This window comes from Scyliorhinus torazame, chromosome 22, assembly GCF_047496885.1.
Source record: "Scyliorhinus torazame isolate Kashiwa2021f chromosome 22, sScyTor2.1, whole genome shotgun sequence".
In the NCBI taxonomy this organism is placed as follows: Eukaryota; Metazoa; Chordata; class Chondrichthyes; order Carcharhiniformes; family Scyliorhinidae; genus Scyliorhinus; species Scyliorhinus torazame.
The window spans coordinates 101,213,597-101,239,933 of record NC_092728.1 but is presented as its reverse complement, the minus strand read 5'-3'; the positions used below and the strand labels follow the sequence as shown (position 1 = coordinate 101,239,933).

General features: G+C 49.4%; 1 protein-coding gene across 6 annotated transcripts in view; it reads right to left on the bottom strand.

Moving 5' to 3' along the window:
- LOC140399277 (G-protein-signaling modulator 1-like) overlaps window positions 1-26,337 on the bottom strand; it is a 386,887-nt gene that overhangs the window by 215,823 nt on the left and 144,727 nt on the right. Inside the window, exon 1 of one of the 6 annotated variants that reach the window (XM_072488746.1) lies at window positions 17,022-17,200. The exons of 4 other annotated variants lie outside the window; for them this stretch is intronic. In XM_072488746.1, coding sequence (XP_072344847.1) covers window positions 17,022-17,107 — 86 coding nt within the window. In that variant the 5' untranslated portion in view covers window positions 17,108-17,200. Of the gene's footprint in view, window positions 1-3,245; window positions 3,399-17,021; window positions 17,201-26,337 lie in introns of those variants that run through there. One more of the 6 variants, XM_072488744.1, reaches the window with a different exon arrangement.

The window sequence follows — 26,337 nt, the reverse complement described above, 5'->3', positions numbered from 1 at the left end:
TTCACCTGACCCACAACTTTTAATAGATTGTGGTCTGGGGAGCACACGGCCCACTCTACAGGTGTGGTACAGCAGAAATGGAAAAGTATTTTTAAAAACAAAACAATGTTTATTCTCTGACCTCAAGTTAACCTTTCTAAAACAAACAGTGAACATCTTAGCAACCATTAATTCAAATACAACCCCCAAAGAATACAACACTAAGCAATCCTTAATAACTTCCCAAACAACATCCAGAAGACAAAAGAAACACCATTTAACAGAAGCACATCAGGTTTACATTCACTACTGAGAACATTTATAATTCTGAATTCACCAAATGATCAAAAGATAGTCTTTTCATGGCAGAGAGACCAACAGTACACCTGCTTTGTCTGGCTTCAGCTCCAACACTGAAAACAAAACTAACACACACCCTGCAGCAAACAGCCTAAAATGAAAGTAAAAAGCTGACAGACAGCCCAGCTCCACCCACACTCTGACATCACTGATAGACACCCATTTCTTAAAGGTACATTTCTTAAACACCCATTTCTTAAAGGTACTCTGACATGACACATGATATTCCCTTTTCCTTTATCAGTTTCTTGGTCCTCCTTTGCTCGATTCTAAATTGCTCCCAATCCTCAGGCGTACCAATGTTTTTGCAAACTTATAAGCCACTTCCTTTGAAATAATGCAACTTTTAACTTATTTTGTTTGCCACAGTTGATTTACCTTTCCTGGTGCGCTCTTGTGTCTTATCGGACCATTTATTTGTTGCAGCTGTAGCTTGTGGGTTCAATTTCCGTTCCAAAGACTTGGGCACAAAGTTCTGACATACCTCAAATTAAATTGGAAAATGAGGATATTCTTAAAAATTGGGATAAATTGTTGAGTTACCTTCCAGAGGAAAAACGGACTGACCTGAAAGAGTTATTGATATCACGTGGGCAAGTTTGTAGAGATAAATTGGGAAGTACTAAAATGGCTATACATGATGTAGTTGTGGGAAATGCTGTTCCTATCAAACAACATCCATACAGACTTAACTCTTTAAAATTGGCACAGGTTAACAAAGAGATTGAGAGTATGCTTAAAAATGGCATAATTGAAGTGGGTTGCAGCCAATGGAGCTCACCCATAGCGATGGTACCAAAACCAGATGGTACCCAATGGTTGCGTGTGGACTATAGAAAGGTTAATACAGAATCAGAATGGACTCTTATCCTACTCCACGTTTGGAGGATTGCATTGAGAAAGTGGGACAATCAGCTTTTATTTCCAAACTGGATTTACTTTTTTTGGAGTTTTTTTTTTAAATTTAGAGTACCCAATTCTTTTTTTCCAATTAAGGGGCAATTTATAGTGGCCAATCCACCTACTCTGCACATTTTTGGGTTGTGGGAGCGAGACCCATGCAAACATGGAGAGGATGTGCAAACTCCACACGGACAGTGACCCGGGCCGGGATTGAACCTAGGTACTCGGTGCCGTGAGGCAGCAGTGCTCACCACTGCGCCACAGTGCCGCCTGTTTGGAGGTTTTTAATTTTTTGAGTATGTTACCTGTTAGTTACGTTAGATAAGAAAAACCCCGGGATGTGGTAGATCTGAATTTTCAGAAAGCTTTTGATAAGGTACCACACAGTTTAGGAAATACAATTAGAGCTCATGGAATTGGGGGTAATATTCTGGTATGGATTGAGAATTGGTTAACAGACAGAAAGCAGAGAGAAGGAATAAATGGGTCTTTCTCAGGGTGGCAGGATTAGTGTTGGGGCCACAATGATTTGGATGTGGGGACCAAATTTTCACATTTGCGGACCACACAAAATTGCGTGGGAATTTAAGTTGTGAGGAGGATGCAAGAAGGCTCCAAGTGGACTTGGACAGACAAACTGAGTGGGCAAGAACATGGCAGATGGAATATAATGTGAATGGTTGTGAAGTTATCAACTTTGGTAAAAAATCTGAAATAAAGAATATTTTGTAAATGGTGTGCGTTGGGATGTGTTGGCATCCAAAGGGATCTGGATGACCTTGTCCATGAACCAGTAGCATGCAGGAACGAATTAGGAAAGTAAATGGTACGTTGGCCTTCATCGCAAGGGCATTTTTAGGAGAGGAGAAAGGGGTGGCACGGTAGCACAGTGGTTAGCACTGTTGCTTCACAGCACCAGCGACCTGAGTTCGATTCCTGGCTTGGGTCACTGTCTGTGCGAAGTCTGCACGTTCTCCCCGTGCCTGCGTGGGTTTCCTCCGGGTGCTCCGGTTTCCTCCCACAGTCCCGAAAGACGTGCTTGTTGGTGAATTGGACATTCTGAATTCTCCCTCAATGTAATAATAATCTTTATTGTCACAAGTAGGCTTACATTAACACTGCATTGCAGTTACTGTGAAAAGCCCCTAGTCGCCACATTCCGGCACCTGTTTGGGTACACTGAGGGAGAATTCGGAATGTTCAATTTACCTAACAGCATGTCTTTCGGGGACTTGTGGGAGGAAACCCACGCACACGTTGGGAGAAGGTGCAGACTCCGCACAGACAGTGACCCAAGCCGGGAATCGAACCTGGAGCCCTGCCGCTGTGAAGCAGCAGTGCTAACCATTGAGCTACCATGCTGCCCGAACAGGTGCCCGAGTGTGGCAATGAGGAGATTTTCACAGTAATGGTATTGCAGTGTTAATGTAAGCCTACTTGTGACAATAATAAAGATTATTAATAAAATTATGCCTTTCTGCAAAGAACCTTGGTGAGACCAAACCTAGAGTGCCGTGTACCATTTTGGTCTCCTTATCTAAGGAAGGATATACTTGCCGCAGCTGCAATTGTGGTTCTCCAGACCTTGGGATGGTGGATTTGTCTTGTAAGGAGGGAATGAGGAAATCGGATTCGTATTTTTGCGGTTTCAAAGAATTGAAGTGATCTCATTGAAACTTATGAAATTCTTACAAGGCGTGACAGAATAGATCATCGATAACCTCAGAACATAGGTTGCACAACACAACTAACATACTTAATAGAGGGGGGGGGGGGGACAAAGAAATAACCTTCTTCGTGGTGCTTGTGACTCTTGACTTCAGCATATCAAAATCGCAGCTCATGTTTTAAAAATCCTGACCACATGCAAAGCTTATTTGTCCCACAGATAACTGACACTGTTCGCAGTGACAAATAAAGATACAACTATCCATTACTGGTAAATACCAATAGATACTGACTTGAATTTTGTTTTTTGCTAATGGGAATGAAAGACATTTTACCTTTTCTTTTGCTTGTTTTTAATCCTTTGAACATAGAACCACAACTCCAGGCTCACTGGCAGCAGGACAGCCCGAGGTCTTGCACCAGGGTGGATAAGTCTGCACACAGCCATCTCCGCCATGTTGAACCCCAAAGGCTGGGTCTTTAGTTGTAATATTGGCATAACGGCAGGCTTAGTTTCTCAAGACGGGTTTGGGAGCAAAATCCAGAAGCTTTGCAAATTCAACAGGAGACATCTGCCGTACTCTCCGAATTCTGAAATAGGGTTTTCCTGCTACCATTCGAGTAACAACAAGCCTCTTCCTGAGTATTAAGCCAGTTTAACCTTCACCAAATTGGCATTTTCATGCGTCTCAAGCCTGTGGCAAGCGGGCAATCCACCTCCACGCAGTAACAGCACTGCCGACTGAGATGCTCAAACGAGAGAACGCACTCGCTCAGTATAACGGAGAACGCACCGACAGCTGTCACTGTGCAGATAATGCTGTCAAAGAAATCCTCTTGTAATTCAGCAAAATGCCAGCATCAGCTTTGGATCCATTAACCCACGGATTACCAACACAGCATTTACGTGCAGACATAAGCAGCCTCACCTCGCCCCACCTCACCAATAATAAGATTATCCCACCAAAAATTATACTAATGAAATGTTATATAATCGCCAAGCCAAAATCTACCATCAACCATCTGTGTAACTGTCACCATTGTACACTTCACAGATCAGTGATGGGCAACCTAGACTAGTGAGTGGGCCCCATAAGCGGCCCCCCTTCATCTCAGTGACTGCAAAATTGACCATGACCCCATGAAGAAGATTAAATACATTTAATACATGCCAAATATTTCCTAACGAGTTAAAGAAAATGTTCAATCTTTTATATATCAATAGAACCATCAACTTCAAATGGTACAAACAAAAAAACCATTTACACTTTGGAGGCAGAGGGAGCGCACGGCTCTCACAGTCAATGTTGTGAGCAATCAGCACACACCTCACTTCACCTGCCCTCGCTTTGTGTGTGAATCACATCAGTCATACCGGTGGGGAAAAAAACTATGTGGACAGAAATCAGTGGAATGTGGCAACTCTTTACATGAGCAATGGTCGATACAATGTCACGAGCCGCAATCAAAACCCAGATTGGCCGCATGTGTTTCCAAGGTCGCAGGTTGCTCACCGCTGGCATAGATTGCGTGATATAAATGAAAGAGATAGGTGAGGCGCGCCAAGGCAAGGCAGGGCGAGGGGAGGCGGGTCGAAGAGAGGGAGGCAAGACGGCGAGGGAGGCGAGGCGATGTGAAATTCAATTCTAGTGGTTCCTCAAAATGATACAGTTGAACTTGTCGCCCATTATAAACCCCGTCCATTCAATGGACGAATTCCACCTCACAGTAATAAGTCTTGCTTAATAACTTGTGGGCAAGTTATGAACCTCTCTGAACAGTATTCTGGATTAATTTGTTCACAAAATGGTGCCAGAGCAGGGATTCTTTTGCCTTTAGGTCATGATCGGAACAGAGCAATAGAACCCTCAAGACACAGGAATGGCAAGGAAATGTTGCTGTCAGCATTTTATTGAGGCGACGTGCCAGAATCTACTGGGAAACCATGCAAGGCCACACAAGGTGTTGAATTTTACATAAAACTAAACAGCTGGATAGACTGAAGTTACAATCCCTTTGATGTTTTGTTGCCTTGGAACATACCTACAAGATTGACATATTCAATAATAAAAGGGTTCAAGTAGCTTAGAAAGTCTCCACACATGATGTATCCATCCCCTCCCCGCACCCGCTGTGGCCTGACTCTCCTCAGACACATATGCTGTTTGCACCGACTATCAAGCACAACACAAGCTTCAGCCTGAGATTCACCATGTTCTGCACAAGTCCAGACCAGACAAAATCCAATTAAAATGGCACATCTAATTTCCTGGCAGTCACCCTTCTGAGAAACAGCTCAAAATAAAGTATTCAGGACATCAGTGAGGGGTCAATGCCCAACTCTTGACATACAGACACACAGATTATACCAGGCTTGGGCCTGAACAGCAATCATAATGATGATGATGGAATAGCGTATGTGGAGGGCCAGGGCCAGTGAGTTTAAGCCATGTTTAGGGGTGGGCCAATGAGAGGAGCTCCCTCCCCCCCGCCCTCCCTCCCCCGAGAGTAGCAAGCCCCTGGAACTCATTGCCAGCTGATGTGATGGACATGACTCTCAGACCACCTTCCAAAGGTAGCTGGGCGAGTTCTTGACCGAGGAAAGAGCCACATCATATAGAAGTCTTTATTAGTCTCTGCAATCGTCTGGACTGGTTTGAATTCCCTGAGGGGATTGGATAACAACTCGAGATGGCTTTTATATATCCCTTAATGGTGATGTTTTTCTTTCTCTTTTAGTTGCCTCTCTCAGGGGACTAAGTGGGCAGCGCGGCTGCACAGTGGTTAGCACTGCCACCTCACCGCACCAGAGACCCGGGTCCAATACCGGCCTTGGGTGACTGTGTGGAATTTGCACCCGTGTCTGCGTGGGAGTGCTCCGGCATCCTCCCAGAGTCCAAAGAAGTGCAGCTTAGGTGGATTGGCCATGTTAAGAATTGCCTCTTAGTGTCTAAAGATGTGCAGATTAGGTGGGGCTATGGAGTTATGGGATAGGTCGGGGGGAGTGAGCTGATCAGGGTGCTCTTTCAGATGGTTAGGGCAGATTTGATGGGCCGAATGGTCTTCTTCTTCACTAAGAATTCTATGATTCTGGTTAGGGGTGGAAGTAGAAAGTATCTCGTGAGGAGGCCTGGGCATCATGAATACAGGACTACTTCGATGGACTGGCTGGTCATTTCCAACCAGTCGCTCTTGTATGTTTCACTGTCTTAATGGAACACAGCCTTGGCAGAGAATTATGTATCCAGCTATACACAACAGAACATTGATCTTAAAAAAAATAGTGAATGATCTCATTTAGTGCCAACAGCAGAACTGGGGTTGGGCACGCAAATACACGTGCAGCACAGAGATCAAAAGTTGGAAAAATAAGGGATTCGAAATTGCAGTTCCGAAGATTGCCAAAAAGTGATCCAAAGAGCATGTTGACTAAATGTCATCGACATAGCAACGCCGAGGAACCTATTCTATCATCTTAGCAACAGACTTCACCACATCATTTCAATGAGGCTCATTCGGATAATCAACAGAAGTGATCTCAGTCTTTGCTCTGTCTTGGGGTCAGCTGTTTATTCCTGGTTACCCTTCCAAGTTTTACATCTTTGCAAGGGAAGCAAAATGGACAGCATTCAAATCGAAAGGCACAATCATCTAAGCTCAATTCTTTTGCTATCAATCCTTGTTATGAGGTATTTACAAGGCATCTTAGTGCATGGAAACAGGCGATTCTGCCCAACAGGTCCATATTGGGATGTACGCTCCACCCAGTCTTTAGTGAATATTGATATTGAACATATCCTTTAATTTCTTCTACCCCACTGCTCTTGTGTATCTTCCATTTGAATGCATCTGTAAACACCCCTTATCACAGTGGATTTCACTCCGCTAATGATTTACTTCCTGTTTCTCCCTCTTCTCAAATGCCCTTTTGTCACTGCTCATCAATACTGGTGACTTATAGGGCTCGGATTTTAAAATTTAAGATCTAGAATCTGTATGCCAGTACCCAGGGTGGAAATTGCAATTAGAATCCCCAAGGTGCAGAAGAGGCCATTCGGCCATCGAGTCTGCATCCACCCCTCTGAAAGAGTAGCCTACCTAGGCTCACTCCCCCGCCCCATTCCCATAATCCCACCTAACCTGCACGTCTTTGGACTGTGGGAGGAAACCCACGCAGAGACGGGGAGAATGTGCAGACTCCACACAGAGAGTCACCTGAGGCCAGAATTGAACCTGGGTCCCTGGCGCTGAGAGGCAGCAGTGCTAACCATCATTGCCTTCTCCCGTGGCTTGAAACTCTTTTGGGGTTTTTTCAAATCACATATGGGGTGTTCTTTGTGTTGCATAATTCAGGATGGTTGGCGTAGTGTTCACAAAGACCACAAAAGAGCTTGAACTTAAACAAAGCTATACATTTGTTAACACTACTAACTTGGATTTCATGTATTTCTAAATAATAGTTGATTGTTAACATATAAACTACACTCATCTGCAACTAATCTTAATACTGGTATAAACTATGATCTGCTCTCACTAACACTAATAATACTTCTGACCGTCTCCAGCTAACTCCTGGACTACTCTCACCCACAAGGCTTAGCATCAATACCTTATATACGTGTATCTGTAGCTCCCTCGAGTGGCTACTCTAGACATTTCATTAACCCTTGCAGTTCTTATATTTATGATAATACCACAAAATATAATTCTTTCACTCTTTCAATCACCGAAGTCCTAGAAAAAAATAATTGTCATTTATCAAAGAAGCCCCTCCATAAAAGGAGGTATCTTTGTAGAATTCGACAGCAAATGAGGTTGCAATTCGGCTCCTTAAGCCTGTGCCACCAGCCATGCAACATTGAAGGGCAAACAAAGATATGTTGTCTACGCTTATTCCGTGCCATCAAGGTTCTTCCAGCCAAGTACACAGCAACTAATAATAAAGGATCTCATCGCAGAGTGCCAGAAGCGGCTGAGTTAGTCACCGGTAATGACAGTCAAATAAAGCTGTCAAACTCCGACCCTCTATTATGCAATGTCATGTCTGCTGTGACATCTCAGCAAATGCTCCTGCCACTGGTATGCTGTGCACAGACCAAGGTATTGCGACATATTGCGCGAGAGATTAATTAGCCCATCAGGGTTGCCATCTGTGTATGCAGAACCTCAGAGGAGCTAATTACTGCAAGCCATTTGATTTCACCGGGTCTTTTCCTGACGGAGCTTCCAAATCAGCGATCCAAAAACAAATCACCGTTCCAATTACAGAGTGCTTCTCGGTTTTTGGGAGTCGCTGTGAAAATCTCGTACAGATATCTCATACCTGTTTTTAAAATCTTTTCATAGCTTCACCTTCTCCCATCTCCAGAACCTTCCTCCAGCGACATAACATTCAAGATTTCTGACTCACTGCAATTCTGACCCTTTGACTTGCACATCACCCCATGCCTTCAGCTGCCCATACCTCCGTGCCCCGCTCTCCTCTTTTTAAGTTATTCCTTAAAACCTCTGTAATCCAGCTTTTGATCAACTGTTATAACTCACTGCTCATTCGCTAAGTAGCGGAGGAATCTGGCGCTAGTCTCTCCTTAACATGAAAACACAGGTACAGATTCCCTTTTCCTTCACCTCCAAACAGGTGAAAACAGTTCTTATATCACAGAGTTCCTGTATCAGAGAATTCTCTAAATTTATACATTTTTAAAATATATGTGGGGTGAGACATTACACCAAAGGTCCCACCTGTTCTCAGATGGAAAAGATCCCCAATGCACTGTTTGAAAGAGAGGCAAGGGGAGTTCTCTTCGGGTCCCGGGCAACATTCAGCCCCCAACCAACATCACAGAAACAAATCATCTGGTCATTGTGAATGGGATCTAGTCCGTTTGGTGAAGCCGGAACCAAGGCATGGAGCTTTTCTTTACTGAGAGAATTCACCAAGTCCCAGCAATCCCCTATTCATGCTCTTGTTAATGAAACAAAATTCAATGAATTAAAGACAAATGCAAGGGAGTAATCAGCCCCGAGGTGGGGCGCGTAACCAAAAGCAAACGTTAAAGCAAACTCTGATGTGGAGATGCCGGCGTTGGACTGGGGTGAGCACAGTAAGAAGTCTTGCGACACCAGGTTAAAGTCCAACAGGTTTGTTTCGAATCACCAGCTTTCGGAGCGCTGCTCCTTCCTCAGGAGGAATTCACCCGAGGAAGGAGCTGTGCTCCGAAAGCTAGCGATTCGAAACAAACCTGTTGGACTTTAACCTGGTGTTGTAAGGCTTCTTACTAAAACAAACGCGACTAACTTAACCAAAATGTAATATCCCGGGATGATGGCCTGAAGCGTGCCAGCGGACACAAATAAGTGTTCCCTCTCCCGGGCTATCACGGCTGCGAATGTACCTACGCTGGAGCAGCAGTCAGGTCGGACCACCCCCTCGACTGCCCGCTGCCTGGACCTGTTACTGACCACTCTGGCCAGGTCCCGGGAGCAGCCTTACACGGGGGTCCTCCTCCCTCCCCACACCGCCCCTCTCTCCACCGGGTGATCGCAGATTAGGAGCTTGGGTCTGAAGTGCAATCAAAAATTGAGGGGCAGCCTCTTCAAATAGCTAAAAAGGGCAATCCCCTAATAGTACTAGCTTAAAAAAAAGCCACAAATTAAACAAGAGAGCTAGGGTGTGATGGACCCGAGTAGGCACTCTATTAAGACCCATCACCTGTTTCTCTTATCCATTATAATTAAATTGACAAGAGGTCAACAGTCATCATCACATGGTAGTCTGTGGGAGCTTGCTTTGTGCAAATTGGCTGCAATGTTTACTACAAATCAACAGCGTGGGACTTCACTGGCCATGAAGTGCTTTGGAATGTACTGAGATAGCATCATATAAAGTTGCTGTACTCGGAGTGTGCGACCGTGACAACACAAAAGGGGAAAACATAAACATTAATGAATGGGGCTGGGAATGGGCAAAGTAGGACAAGATGTGCATTTACATAGTGCCCTTCATGGTCACCAGACACCAGCACTTTCATAGCCAAATAAGTAATCTTGAATTGAAGTAACCATTGTAATGTAGGAAACACTGCAGTCAATTTGTGCACAGCAAGCTCGCACAATCAGTAATGTGAAAATTACCAGACCATCTGCTCTGTGACATTGATTGAAGGGTAAACATTGGCCTGGACACCAGAGATAATACCCTTTCAGCAAAACAGCAGCCTTGGGTTACTTTACACCCACCCTAAAGAGCAAACATGGCCTGGGAACATCTCAACTGAAAGATGCTGCTTAGATAGTGCAGCACTCCCCCAGTCCTGCACTCGGATACCAACCTTGGTTTTTGTGCTCCAGTCCTGGAGTGGGACTTGAACTCACAACCTCCTGACTCGAGAGACAAGGTGGCTAGCGTCTGCGCCACCGCTGAGAAAGCCTAAAGAGTGCTTGCGTGAGAGTGAAACGAGAACAAGAAAAAGGAAGCCCAGCAACAGAAAAGGATGGGGGTGAGACACAGATATGAACAGCATCCATACATAGAATGGTGTTGGCCAACAGCAATGGAACGAGTCTCAAACCTCCATGGGAACGGAGATTATTTGACCATCAAAACACATGATTGTTTACCAGTTTATAAATAAGTCCAATTAAAATCATTTTGCAAGCCATGCAGAGGGGTGGATTCAGCTAACTGGGAATCAAGGACAGACCACAGCATTTTACTCAACCTCAAAGACCTACTCATTGATCTTTCCACGCTGTGCCCAAGACCGAAGTTTCAAAGTCATCGGCGAAGAGAAAGATTTTCCTCTTCTGATAACAGCACTTACATTCAACAGGAAATTTGAGGCCAAAGCAAAATAATGTTTTATTCCATGCTCATAGCAATAGCATGAGGTCACTTGGGGCCCCGAGCCAGTTATTTAAACAATTAATTCACTGGCTGGGCCAACAACTATTGCCCATTCCCGACTGCCCTTGGACTAAGCAGCTTGCTAGGCCTTTTCAGAAGGCACTTAAGGGTCAACCACACTAATGTTCCACTATTCAAACAGACCATGGTTGATCTGTAACTTAATTCCATCACAAAGCCTCAGTTCTCTAAAACTTAGCAAAGTTGCCCAACAAGAATCTATCAATTTATCAGTTCTGAAATTTTCATCAAACCTCCAACCACAACAGCAAGTTTTGTGCAGAGAGAGTTTCAGATTTCCTTTACACTTTGTGTGGGAAAGTGCTTCCTGACATTATGCTGAATGGCCTTCATTCTAATATAACATTATGCCCTCCACCCCCAATCCTGCTGTTAGCCCAAGCTTATTAATTTTCATCACTGTATGGTAAAGTCGCCACAGTCCCACATGACCAAAGGCTGCTTTCCCCTTTGAGGAGAGAGCTGACTGGTGATGATTTAACCCACAATTGTTCACAATTTACATAGATGATTTGGAGTTGGGGACCAAGGGCAATGTGTCCAAGTTTGCAGACGACACTAAGAAGAGTGGTAAAGCAAAAAGTGCAGAGGATACTGGAAGTCTTCAGAGGGATTTGGAGAGGCTAAGTGAATGGGCTAGGGTCTGGCAGATGGAATACAATGTTGACAAATGTGAGGTTCTCCATTTTGGTAGGAATTAAAGCAAAAGGGATTATTATTTAAATGATAAAATATTAAAACATGCTGCTGTGCAGAGAGACCTGGGTGTGCTAGTGCATCAGTCGCAAAAAGTTGGTTTACAGGTGCAACAGGTGATTAAGAAGGCAAATGGAATTTTGTCCTTCATTGCTAGAGGGATGGCATTTAAGACTAGGGAGGTTATGCTGCAATTGTATAAGGTGTTAGTGAGGCCACACCTGGAGTATTGTGTTCAGTTTTGGTCTCCTTACTTGAGAAAGGACGTACTGGCACTGGAGGGTGTGCAGAGGAGATTCACTAGGTTAATCCCAGAGCTGAAGGGGTTGGATTACGAGGAGAGGTTGAGTAGACTGGGACTGTACTCGTTGGAAGGATGAGGGGGGATCTTATAGAAGCATATAAAATTATGAAGGGAATAGATAGGATAGATGCGGGCAGGTTGTTTCCACTGGCGCGTGAAAGCAGAACTAGGGGGCATAGCCTCAAAATAAGGAGAAGTAGATTTAGGACTGAGCTTAGGAGGAACTTCTTCACCCAAAGGGTTGTGAATCTATGGAATTCCTTGCCCAGTGAAGCAGTAGAGGCTCCTTCATTAAAGTTTTTAAGATAAAGATAGATAGTTTTTTGAAGAATAAAGGGATTAAGGATTATGGTGTTTGGGCCGGAAAGTGGAGCTGAGTCCCCAAAAGATCAGCCATGATCTAATTGAATAGCGGAGCAGGTTCGAGGGGCCAGATGGCCTACTCCTGCTCCTAGTTCTTAAGTTCTTATATCTCAGACGAGGGGCCAGGTTGAGCCTTTATGAATAACCTCAGCCGGTACGGGAATTGAACCTGCGTAGCTGGCCTTGTTCTGCATCACCTTTCAGCTGTCTAGCCCACTGAGCTAAACCGGCCCCCATCACTGTGCATAAGTGGTCAAAGCAGGGAGGTCTTGCGGCGCAGTAGCAGCCCTACCTCTGGGCCAGAAGCTCTGGGATGAAAGTCAGAAGGAGCATTCGGAATGTGGTTCAACAGGCTGATGGCCAGCTCGAGTCCTTCCACCACTCCCCCGCTGTTCCCCAAAAGGGGAAAAAAATGTGTGTGTGAAGCTACGCTTTAGAAAGGTAAAACAACTTCCAAATGAGTGAGTAATTTCCTGAAATGCAATGTCTCTAGGTTAGAGCCATGCTAGCCCTCTACTGGGGGAGAGAACAATGATCTTTGAGTGCTGTTGAAGCAATCCTTCTCCAAAGGGAAGTCTCAGTTCAGCCTGGGTTTTGTCAAACGGAAGCCCAATTCTATTTTTAATTGTAAAGGGGAAGACTTCTGTATCACTAACCTCTAACAAGCCTCGGGCTAGTTGACACGGCTTGAAATTTACACAATTAGCTCATAGATCAACCGCGATCTCAATGAATGGAAGAACGGCTGGAAGGGGGTGAAAGGCCTCCTCACATTTCCAATTGTGCGTCTTTATTGAATTGATATTGCCAGCCGTTGTCATGTATTAAATCGGTGGGCTTCTTGTTAATGTCAAGGATCCATCCCCTGCGAATGAGTTGGGGTTGATGGCGAGTAATGGTGCCCCAAGCAGGAGTCCCTTTGGGGAGATGGTTAAGAGGGCAGCACTGTGGTGCTGAGCGGCAGGTTGTCCAACAGAGGAAAAACTCAGTGCAGGGAAACGGGGAGGGCGGTGCTGGCTTTGCGATGAGGCTTCACATGTTATTGCAGACAGCACGGATCAGCATAAGGTCACATGAAGGGCACTTCTCAATGCTTACCCTCGTCCATCTCTGGGCAAATCATACTGTACATGGATGAGGGTGATAGCACAGTACAGAATACGTTCTGCACATGAAGCAGAACGGTAAAACAGCATTGTCAAAGCAGGAACGGAGGCATAAAAAACATTTTTTTTTAACTCAAACAGCCAAAGTGAAAGCTCTTGCACAGGATTTACTGGCCCACTGGTTCCTCCATGTGTGCATTCCTGGTGAAAGATTTCAAATCTTCCTTCACTGAAAACATTCCCCTCTCCCTCACGTGCTTACTTAGCTTCCCTTTTTGAGTGCTTAAATATCCTTAACCTCACCTTGCGATAGGGGGCTTCCACATCCTCACCACACTGCAGGTAAAGGAGATTGCTCAGAATTCCTATCCGGATTTATTTATGGCCATCTTATATTTAAGGTCCTGGTTTTGGCCTTGTCCCAACAACGCAAGGGAGAACATCTTCCCTACACCTAAACTAACAACCCTTTCACAGTCTTAAAGGCCCAATAGATCACCAGTCTTCTCTAATCCCCAAAAATAGACAGAATTGCATTTAGACAGCATCTTTCACAAATGGAGAACATCCTAAAGTGCTTAATAATAATAATCTTTCTTATTATCATAAGTAGGCTTACATTAACACTGCAGTGAAGTTTCTGTGAAAATCCTCGACTCGCCACACTCTGGTGCCTGTTCGGGTACACAGAGAGAGAATTCAGAATGTCCAAATTACCTAACAGCACGTCTTTCGGGACTTGTGGGAGGAAACCGAAGCAGCCGGAGCAAACCCACGCAGACACGGGGAGAACGTGCAGACTCCGCACAGACAGTGACCCAGACCAGGAATCAAACCTGGGACCCTGGCGCTGTGAAGCAACAGTGCTAACCACTGTGCTTCCGTGCCATCAAGTGCAGCTACCGTTTTTAATGTAAAAGTATCCGATACTATTTTTTCCCAATTAAGGGGCAATTTAGTGTGGCCAATTCACCTACCCTGCACATCTTTGTGTTGTGGGGGTGAGACCGATGCAGACACGGGGGGGAATGTGCAAACTCCACACGGACAGTGACCCGGGGCTAGGATCGGACCCAGGTCCTCGGCGCTGTGAGGCAGCAGTGCTAAGCACTGTGCTACCGTGCCGTCAAGTGCAGTTACCATTTGTAATGTAGGAAAGGCGTCAGCCAGTGGGAAAAGCAAACAGCAAGCTCCCACAAACATCAATGTGAGAACCAATCAGATAATCTGTTTTCAGTGACCTTGATTGAAGGATAATTGGCCAGGAGACCAGGGAGAACTCCCCCCTCCCCCCGCTCTTCTTCAAAGTAGTGCTTTGGGGGTAACATTCGCCAGAGAGGGAAAGTGTGGCCTTGGTTGAAGGTCCTGAGACAAGACGGCACCTTGGACAGTGCAGATCTTCCTCAGTGTCGCACTGCAGTGTCAGCCCGGATACTTTGTGCTGACATCTCTGGAGTTGGACATGAACCTGCAGCCTTCCGACTCAGATAAGAATGCTAATAACAGAGCCAAAGTGGGTACTGTTTCTGCTGGCCACCATTTTGCCTACCTAACCACAGTGACCACACTTCCAAAGGATTTGCGCTTTTGAACGGCACCACCTGACGCAAGTATTTCTTCTTCATTTCTTTTCACCCCTACTGGTAGGAGTCCACTCCCTGATTTTGTGGTTGATGCGCAGCGCCCTCAGGGTTGTACTGCAGATATCCAGGGGGAATAATCAAAATCCGACTCGACTCCGGGACAAAAAGGTTGCATTTAACTAAATGGTCATTGGTGAAGAACTATATGATTATGCTGAAAATGAACACTTATTATGTTGGCATAGTTTTTTTTTTAAAAGGAGATCCTTAAGAACATAAGAAATAGGAGCCTATTCTGCTACTCGTTAAGGTCATGGCTGAACTTGTATCTCAATTCGACCTCGGGGGGGGGAGGAGGAGGAGGGAGGAGGGGGGAGGGGGGGGAGGGGGGGGAGGAGGAGGAGGAGGAGGGAGAGAGAGAGAGAGAGAGAGAGAGAGAGAGTATACGGTTGGCCCAAGCATCGTGATCTGCTCCACTATTCAACCTCAACATGGCCAATCTTAGGCTTCAACTCCCCCATCCCACCCACTCCCCATATCCCTTAATTCCACAGGAAAGTCCACCTACCTCAGCCTCAGATATAGTCAACAATGGAGCAACCCTCGGGAATACAGAATTCCAAAAATTCACAACCCTTTTTGAGTGAAGTAATTTTTCCTCATCTCAGCCCTAAACGATGGGCCCCCTTATCCCGAGACCCCGTGTTGTAGATCCCCCCTCCCCAACTAGAGCAACCTTGTAAAGCCCCTTCAAGATCCTGTACATTTCAACAAGATCATCTCTCATCCTTGTGAACTCCAGGGAGCGGGGACCCAATTTACTCTGCGTCTGATCACAGACCACCCTCTCAACCCAGGGGCCAATTTAGTGAACCTTTGCTCTAATAATAATAATCGCTTATTGTCACAAGTAGGCTTCAATGAAGTTACTGTGTAAAGCCCCTAATCGCCACATTCCGGTGCCTGTTCGAGGAGGCCGGTACTGGAATTGAACCCACGCTGCTGGCCTTGTTCTGCATTACGAACTACAAGTCAGCTATTCAGCCCACTGTGCTAAACCAACTCTACTGTCTCCAATAGAAGTATATCCTTGTTTGAATGTGGAGACTGCACACAATACTCCTGAAACAGCTTCTCAGACATACAATTGTTTCCACGTGCACTGTTTGATTTTGTAGGTTACATTTACAGCCATTTGCAAACAGAAAGATCCCACAAGCAGCAATGACGTATTTGCCAAGTCAACCCGTTTACCTGGTGCTGGCTTAACGACGAATGTTACCTCGGGCGCCAGGGGAACGCGGTGCTCCTTTTTCACTTGCTCCAGAGAGATGGGAGTCGCTGGCAAGGCCCGACATTTGATGCCTGTCCCTAGTTCCACCCGAGAAGGTAGGGCTGAGCCCCCTCCTTAAACCATTGTACTCTGTACAGTGATGGTTTTTCACTGCACTGTCGCTGACATTCCAGCATTTTGACCCAGCCCCCATGAAGGATCAGCCGACCCAAGTCCAATCTGGTCGCCTTGTTCTGAAGTGGCTTAAGTCACAGGTGTTGGAAGGCTCTGCAGAGGAAACCTTGGGTGCAGTGCATGCAGTAAATGCAACGCACTGTGGCAACGGTGCACCATGGGTGGGGATGGGAAGGGTTCATGCTCCATCGATGTCAAGGTCCACATGAAAGGGCAGACAGGTCCGGGGTTTTGACATCTCATTCCCAGGGCAGCATTCCCAGCAGTGCAGGAGCAACCTCCCTCCTGCACTGAAGTATCGGCATAGAATTTGGGCTCAGATATGGAGCAGTAAACCAATAACTTCCCAGCTTTAAGGCAACAGTGCGACCAATAGGTGAGCGGAAGCTGGAAAAGGCCCCCCCCCCCCCCCCCCCCCGATAAAATCATTTTCTTTTCTTATTTAGAGTACCCAAATCTTTTTTTCCAATTAAGGGGCAATTTAGTGTGGTCAATCTTTGGGTTGTGGGGGCGAAACCCACGCAAACACAGGAGAATGTGCAAGCTCCACACGGACAGTGACCCAGAGCTGAGATCGAACCTCGGACGTTGGCGCTGTGAGGCAGCAGGGCTAATCCACTGCGCCACCGTGCTGCCGATAAATTCATTTTCAACCTCGGCATACCTTCTTTGAAAGCATAGAGTCACATTATCAGATGTTCCAAGGTAAAGTTTCCACAACGTCGCAGGGTGAGGGGTTAGCGAAGCCATACCGCACTTCAGTAGGTTAGTCACAGGCTTGTCTCAGCTTCCTGCTACGTGTTGAAGGCACAGCACTGTCTCCTGCAGTATCACGCTGCTTTAAATAACTGCTTTGCTATTGCTGTAGCTCGACACAAACTGCTACTGGGATTTGATTGGCAAATTTATGCTTTCAAATTAGGTCATGTGATCCAAGTTATAATTTATCACTTATGCCGAGAATGTTTTCGATCTGGGCAAAGCTTGGCTCCCACCAGAAGCAGCACAACTTGGAAAATCTCACACGCACAACTGGAAAACAAACTGGCATTTTTACAGCACTTTTCATGACCTCCATATCTAGAGGCACTTTATAATACTTTTTGGAAATGGAGCCAGTTGTAACACAGCGACCAATGGGTACATAGTGAGCTCCCAGAAACAGCAAATTGCAATGTTTATAGTGATGCTGATTGATCTGTAATTATTGGCCTTTTCCATAAATAGGGGACAGATGGGATCTTGGTTTGATGTCTCACCAAAGGAGGCAACAGCTCCAACAGTGCAGCACTCCTTCAGTAATGCATGGGGATGTCGTCCCTGGCTTTTGGACTTAAGTCTGGAACTACTGACCCTAGAGGCATGAATGTCACAGTTGAGACACACACAAGTACACACCCCACACCCGCCTCACGCCCCCCCCCCCAAACACACCAGCCTGCCTCACCCCCCCCCACCCCACACCACGCACCCAACACCACGCCCCCCACACACCCCACCTCATGCCCCCTCCTCACACACCCCACGCCCCCCCCACCCACACCCACACACCCACGCCCCCCCCAAACCCCCTCCATCCACACACCTCACCTCATGCCTCCACCTCACACACAACCCACACAGACCCCACGCCCCCCCCACACACACACACCACATGCCGCCCCCCCACACACACCCCATGCCCCCCCACACACCCACGCCTCCTCCCCCCCCCCCCACACACACACACACACACACACACACACACACACACACACACACACACACACACACACACACACACACACCCCACACCCACCCACACACCCACACACACTCCCACACCACCCCCAACCCCCCACACCACCCCCAACCCCCCCCACCACCCCCAACCCACGCCTCCCACACACACCCCCCACCCCACGCCCCCCCACACACCCCCCACCATGCCCCCCCACACACCCCCACCCCACGCCCCCCACACCCCCACCATGCCCCCCCACACACCCACGCCACCCCCACACACACCGTATGCCCCCCCACACACCCACGCCACCCCCACACCCACACCCCCCCCCACGCACACCCCCCACCCCCAAACCCCCCCACCCCCAACCCCCCACCCCCCCACACACACCCCACACCTCCCACACTCCCCACACACACCCCCACCCCACAGCCCCCCACACACAGACCCCCCACGCCCCCCCACACCCCCCCCACACACACACCCCCCACACACACACCGCCCACGCCCCCCCCACACACACACCCCCCACACACTCCACACCCCCACACACACCCCCACACACACCCCACGCCCCCCCCCACACACACCCCACGCCCCCTCCACACACACACACAACGCCCCCCCACACACACCCCACACACCCCCCACACACACCCCACGCCCCCCCCACACACCCCACGCCCCCCCACACACACCCCACGGCCCCCAACACACACCCCCCACGGCCCCCAACACACACCCCACGCCCCCCCACACACACCCCACGCCCCCCATACACTCACACACCCCCACACACCCCACGCCCCCCCCCCACACACACACACCCGACGCCCCCCCCCACACACACACACACCCCACGCCCCCCCACACACAGACCCCCCACGCCCCCCCACACCCCCCCCACACACACACCCCCCACGCCCCCCCCCACACACACACCCCCCACACACTCACACACCCCCACACACACCCCCACACACACCCCACGCCCCCCCCACACACACCCCACGCCCCCTCCACACACACACACAACGCCCCCCCACACACACCCCACACACACCCCACGCCCCCCCCACACACCCCACGCCCCCCCACACACACCCCACGGCCCCCAACACACACCCCACGCCCCCCCACACACACCCCACGCCCCCCATACACTCACACACCCCACACACCCCACGCCCCCCCCCACACACACACACCCGACGCCCCCCACACACACACACACCCCACGCCCCCCACACACACACATACACCCACGCCCCCCCCACACACACCCCACGCCGCCCACACACACACCCCATGTCCCCCCACACACACCACACCCCACGTCCCCCCCCACACACACCACACCCCACGCCCCCCCCACACACACACACCACACGTCCCCCCCACACACACCACACCCCACGCCCCCCCCCACACACACACACCCCACCCCCCCACACACACACCCCACCCACCCCACACACACCCCACGCCCCCCCCTCACACACACCCCATGCCCCCCCCACATACACCCCACGCCCCCCACACACCCCACGCCCCCAACCCACGCCCCCCACACACACCCCACGCCCCCCCCACACACACCCCACGCCCCCCCCACACACACCCCACGCCCCCCCCACACACACACACCCCACGCCCCCCCCCCACACACACACACACACCCCACGCCCCCCCCACACACACCCCACGCCGCCCACACACACACCCCACGTCCCCCCACACACACCACACACCACGTCCCCCCCACACAAACCACACCCCACACCCCCCCCACACACATACCCCACGCCCCCCCCACACACATACCCCACGCCCCCCCCACACACATACCCCACGCACCCCCCACACACATACCCCACGCCCCCCCACACACACCCCGCGCCCCCCCCACACACATACCCCACGCCCCCCCCCACACACACCCCATGCCCCCCCACACACATACCCCACACCCCCCCCCACGCCCCCCCACACCCCCCCACACACACCCCCACACCCCCCCCACACACACCCCACGCCCCCCCACACACTCACCCATGCCCCCCCCACACACACACCCCATGCCCCCCCACACACACACCCCACGACCCCCCACACACACACCCCATGCCCCCCACACACACACACCCCATGCCCCTCCCACACACACTCACCCCATGCCCCCCCACACACACCCATGCCCCCCCACACACACACCCCATGCCCCCCACACACTCACCCCATGCCCCCCCCACACACTCACCCCATGCCCCCCACACACTCACCCCATGCCCCCCCCACACACACTCACCCCATGCCCCCCACACACTCACCCCATGCCCCCCCACACACACACCCCATGCCCCCCACACACTCACCCCATGCCCCCCCCACACACACACCCCATGCCCCCCCCACACACACACACCCCATGCCCCCCCACACACACACCCCATGCCCCCCACACACTCACCCCATGCCCCCCCTACACACACACCCCATGCCCCCTCCACACACACACCCCATGCCCCCCCCCACACACACACCCCATGCCCCCCCCACACACACCCCATGCCCCCCCCTCACACCCCCCCCCCACACCCAACGCCCCCCCCCACACCTCCCCACACCCCACGCCCCCCCCACACACACACCCCAACGCCCCTCCCACACACACCACACCCCCCCTACACACACCCCACCAACCCCACACTCCCCACGCGCCCCCCCACACACACCCCACGCCCCCCCCCACACACACACACCCCACGACCCCCCCACTCCCCACGCGCCCCCCACACACACCCCACGCCCCCCCCACACACACCCACGCCCCCCCCACACAAACACACCCCACGCCCCCCCCCACACACACACCCCACACCCCCCCCACACACACCCCCACACCCCCCCTACACAAACACCCCACCCCCCCCCACACACACCCCACACCCCCCTACACACACACCCCACCCCCCCCACACACACCCCACACCCCCCCTACACACACACACCCCCCCCCCCACACTCCCCACATGCCCCCCACACACACCCCACGCCCCCCCACACACCCCACGCGCCCCCCCACACACACACACCCCACGCCCCTCCCACACACACACCCCACACCCCCCCTACACACACACCCCACCCACACTCCCCACGCGCCACCCACACACACACCCCACGCGCCCCCCCCACACACCCCACGCCTCCCCACACGCCCCCCACACACACCCCATGCCCCCCCCACACACACACACCCCACGCGCCCCTCCCCCATGCACAGAGAAAGGAATCTACAGTGCCATGGTGATAAAGGGAGGAATGGGAGTGATCGAATTCTTCAAAACATCGCTGGCTTACACTCAAATGGACCAAAGTTTGTGCGGAACACAGCTTTAGAAATTAATTAGTTTTGTGAAAATCATTCTCTGCCTTGTTCAAATTGAATTGCTGTGTGGTTAAATGACCCAGGGCTTTAAATAAGAGTTAGAGAGCACGAGGTTTAGCTATTTATATCCAGGGACTGGAGAAATCTTCTTCCAACCCGAATTTAGTTTCAGGCAGAACATTTCTGGGCAAACTAATTGCATGTTTTTCAGGATGTGACTGTATTACGAAGAGAATGCACAATCATGGGGAAAAACCATCTTCAACGAAACGCAGCTAGACAAGGGATGAGCAACCGACTGAAGCCAAAGCTAAATTCAACACAGCTTATTTACAAAACTCTCGTTCAGGTTCATGGGACGTAACGTTCCAGTTTGACCTCTGTCCATTATGCACGACAACAGATTTGAGGCACAAACTGTAACCAAAAGCAAAGTTGACCATTTCCAACAACATCTCGCATTTCAATTCAATATCGAGACAGATAGAAATATCGTGCTGCAGATGACACAGCCTTTTGAACTGCTGAGGAACTAACTACTGTGGTCAGTCTGAACTGAGTCATCTTTCTGATGCGACATTAAACCAAGATCTTCCCAACACTATGCTTACTAATATCCTGACCGATATTTAACCCTCAACACAACATCGCCAGATTATGTGGTCATTGTCTCTTGTTGTTTCCGAGAGCATGCTGTGTGCATATTGAATGCCTCATTGTCGACACAGCCATGTTAGGTAGTGAGGTGAGAGCGACTGCTCTTAACATCAAGGTCACATTTGACTGTGGCATCAAGGAGTCCAAGCAAATGGGGTGTGTGGGGGGGGGGGGGGGCACGTGGGGTGTGTGGGGGGGGGGGGGGGGCACGTGGGGTGTGTGGGGGGGGGCGCGTGGGGTGTGTGGGGGGGGGCGCGTGGGGGGGGGGGGGGCGCGTGGAAATCAATGGGAGTCAAAGGGGAAACTCTCTGCTGGTCGGAGCCATGTCTGGCACAAAGGAAGATGGTTGTTTGTGGTCAATCTTCTCAGCTCCAGGACATTACTGCAGGAGTTCCCCAGGGTAGCCCAGCCATCTTCAGCTGCTTCAGAAACAACCTTCCTTCCACATTAAGACCAGAAGTTCGCTGATGATAGCACAAATGTTCAGCACCATTCACAACTCCTCAGATTCTGAAGCAGTTCATGTCCAAATGCAGCAAGAGTGGGACAATATCCAGGCTCGGGCTGACAAGTGGCAAGTAACACTCATGCCACAGAAGTGCCAGGCAATGACCATTTCCAAGAAGAGGGGATCTAACCAATGCCCCTTGACATTCAATGGCATTACCATCACTGAATCCCCCACAATGTACATCTCGGGGTTTACCATTGACCAGAAACTGAAGTAGCCATATAAATGCTATAGCTACAAGAGCAGGTCATAGGCTAGGAATCCTGCGACAGGTAGCTTAACCTCCTGACCCCCCAAAGCCCGTCCACGATCTTGAAGGCACAAGTCAGAAGTGTAATGGAATATTCTCCTCTTGCCTGGATGAGTGCAGCTTCAACAACACTCAAGAAGATCGACACCATCCACACAAAGCAGCCCCGCTTGATTGGCACTCCATTCACTAACATTCATTCCCTCCACCACCGAAGCACAGGAACAGCCAGTGTACCATCTACAGGAACTCACCAAGGATCCTTAGACAACATCTTCCAACATTACGACCACTACCATCTAGAAGGACAAGGGCAGGAGACACATTGGAACACCACCACCTGGAAGTTTCCTTCAAAGCTACCTACCTTCCTGATTTGAGAATATGTTGCTGGGTCAAAATCCTGGAATTCCCTCCCTATCAGCATTGTGGGTGTACCGACGCAACAGGGACTGCCGCAGTTCAAGACAGCAGCTCACCACCACCTTCTCAAGGGCAATTAGGGATAGGCAATAAATGTTGGCCTAACCAGCGACACCCACATCCCGTGAACCAAAGAAGTGGCACTCAGAGCTTCACTAGCTGTAAAGCACTTTACAATGTCCTGACGCCACAAAAGGCGCTATAAAAATGCAAGTTACCCTTTTCCTTGAAAGAATTGTCATTACAGCTTCACTCCACAAAGGGATTACTTTCTTCTTTACTCCCAATTTAAATTGGGCAAATGTAGGGGAAATTCAGCTTAAGTATATTAGTGTCAAAGAGAAGCAAGAACAAAGAAAATTACAGCTCAGGAACAGGCCCTTCGGCCCTCCCAGCCTGCGCCGATCCAGATCCTTTATCTAAACCTGTCGCCGATTTTCCAAGGATCTACTTCCCTCTGTTCCCCACCCGTTCATATATCTGTCTAGATGCATCTTAAATGATGCTATCGTACCCACCTCTACCACCTCCGCTGGCAAAGCATTCCAGGCACCCACCACCCTCTGCGTAAAAAACTTTCCACGCACATCTCCCTTAAACTGCCCAGCAGGAAAGGACAATTGGACTTTGGCATCAACAACAGTTTTCATTGGATTGCATTATTGCACCGAGCTGGAACAATGTATAAGAAGTTAGCGACTGGAATTGTTAATGCAGTAACAGAGTGGGAGGGCCGGATTTGGACAGGGGCTTATGCGATGTGATGCATTGCAATGTGTCAGTGAGCAGTGCTACTTTATCTGCAGCTGGCCAGCCAGCACTTTAAAACAAAAATCCCCACCAGCCTTCCCAGCAGCTGATGTAAAAATTAAACAGTCGGGTGCCGCATAGCTGACTCATCAACTGTTTAAACTGAGTGTGACCTCCAAGAGCAGCAGCGGTTCACTGTTCAACAACACTTGCTGCATCAGGAGGTGGCAGCAGAAATCCATGAAGGTTCCAACACAACCTGACCAACACAATTCATCCGATCCACAGAATTTGAAAGGTGGGCTGTGGTCTTCACAATAAAACAGATTGTTCATCGTTGCTTTAAGGATTACAGTCTCCGTGTCGGAGTAGAATGATATCTGCGGGGATTATGATGCATGAAACATTCCCTTGACGTCTTTCACTAAACGACACAAAACAAATCCTCAGCGTCTCAAGTTCCAGACGCACAAGCAGACTCCTGTTCGCTTTCTGATCAAGCAGTACGTTGCGGACCGCATTTCTAACCCCTAAAGTAACTAGCATCAGTTCTTGGGAGGCTTCGCTCCCGCTTTAGGGCAGGACAGTGCCGTAGTGCTCACTGCAGGCGAGATAACAGACCAGGCTAAGACAATCCAGTGGCACCATTCAAGGAAGAGCCGCGAGTGTTCCCAGTGGCCGAGGAGGGAACTGGATCCTTGCGCCCAGGATCCCGGCCCCGGGTCACTGTCCCGTGTGGAGTTTGCACATTCTCCACCCCCCACCCCCCCCACCCCCGTGTCCGAGTGGATGTCACCCCCACCACCCAAAGATGTGCAGGGCAGGTGAATTGGCCACATTAAATTGCTACTTAATTGGAACAAAACAAATTGGGTACTCTAAATTTAAAAAAAAACTTGCTCCCAAATCCCTTGTTTTGATGAGGGAGGCAGTGATTGGACGTGAAGAAGGAGTGAAACTGGAGTTCGGAGCTCAGCTAGAAACAAGGTCTCTCTGACACCACCACTCTAGTGCTGGACTCCCGCCTAATCGCCGCACCACAATATTGATATTAATAGGAGCACAAACGCAAGGAACTGACTTCATCAAACTGGCAACAAAATAAAGCAGTGAATTCTACAGCAGCTAGCGTGTCAGATCAGAGAGGTAAAATTACATGCATGAATGGCCCACTCCTTTCATAATCTTTATGTCAATGTTGCTAAGGACTGCTATTAACAGATACAAAGAACTCAACTTAACTGGCACATAGCACCAGGTAACGCACTTTCTGCTCCACACCACCATCTTTTGATAGAAATCCTACAATTCCTCAGTTAAATTTGTGCTTTTCTTTTACGCCTCTATCCCTCACTAGGTGGCCTTCAAGGCTTCTGGTCATTCGAGGGTCATCTCAGTCAACTGCCGTCCATCACCACACTCTTCCACCGAGCTACAAAATGGGCACATGCTCCTTTGCTTCCTCCCGATAAAGGAATGATGTGGAGATGCCAGCGGTGGACTGGGGTGGGCACAGTAAGAAGTCTTACAGCACCAGGTTAAAGTCCAATAGGTTTGTTTAGAATCACTAGCTTTCGGAGCGCAGCTCCTTCCTCAGGTCAGGAAGTCACCCGAGCAAGGAGCTGCGCTCCTAAAACTCGTGATTCGAAACAAGCCTGTCAGATAAAGGACGTGGCAATTCGAATCCGCAAGTGCCCTCATTGTGCCCGACCTCTGGCAGGATGTATTGAACACTGTTTGTTCTGGTCCTATGTGATCCTCTCTCTTGTCTCGGTCTGTTGCCGTTGATACTTCCTCCTGCTCTCGCCCGTCCTGCAAATTTAATGCATTTTAGTTGCAATTTTAACACTTTTAACATTAAGTGGTTCCTACTCTGTGTGTTCCCTTCCCACAATGAACTTCTCTGTCGTTATCTCTGGGATAGACAGGCTATTGACAAGTCCACTGACTTTCCCCCAAGTACGGATATAGCACTTCTTGCCACCTAACTTCCAGTAAGGACTTAACTCTCACCTTCCAGTTTTCTGTCAAATCTGCTATTGATGATGCCACCTTTACACAAAAGCCTCTAAAATGTTCCTTCTCCCTCAGCTAAGAATTTTCTTCCAGCCTGGTTGGTTGGTTGGAAGGACCTGGTTCATTCCATCCACTCCTCAACCTGCTCTGCTTTGCTAGTTTTACACTCTTCCCATCTGCTGGTTACCCTTCAGCTGGTTGCACTCTGTCACATACGAGTCTTTTAATTCCATTACACCTTCCAGTCGGATTACTT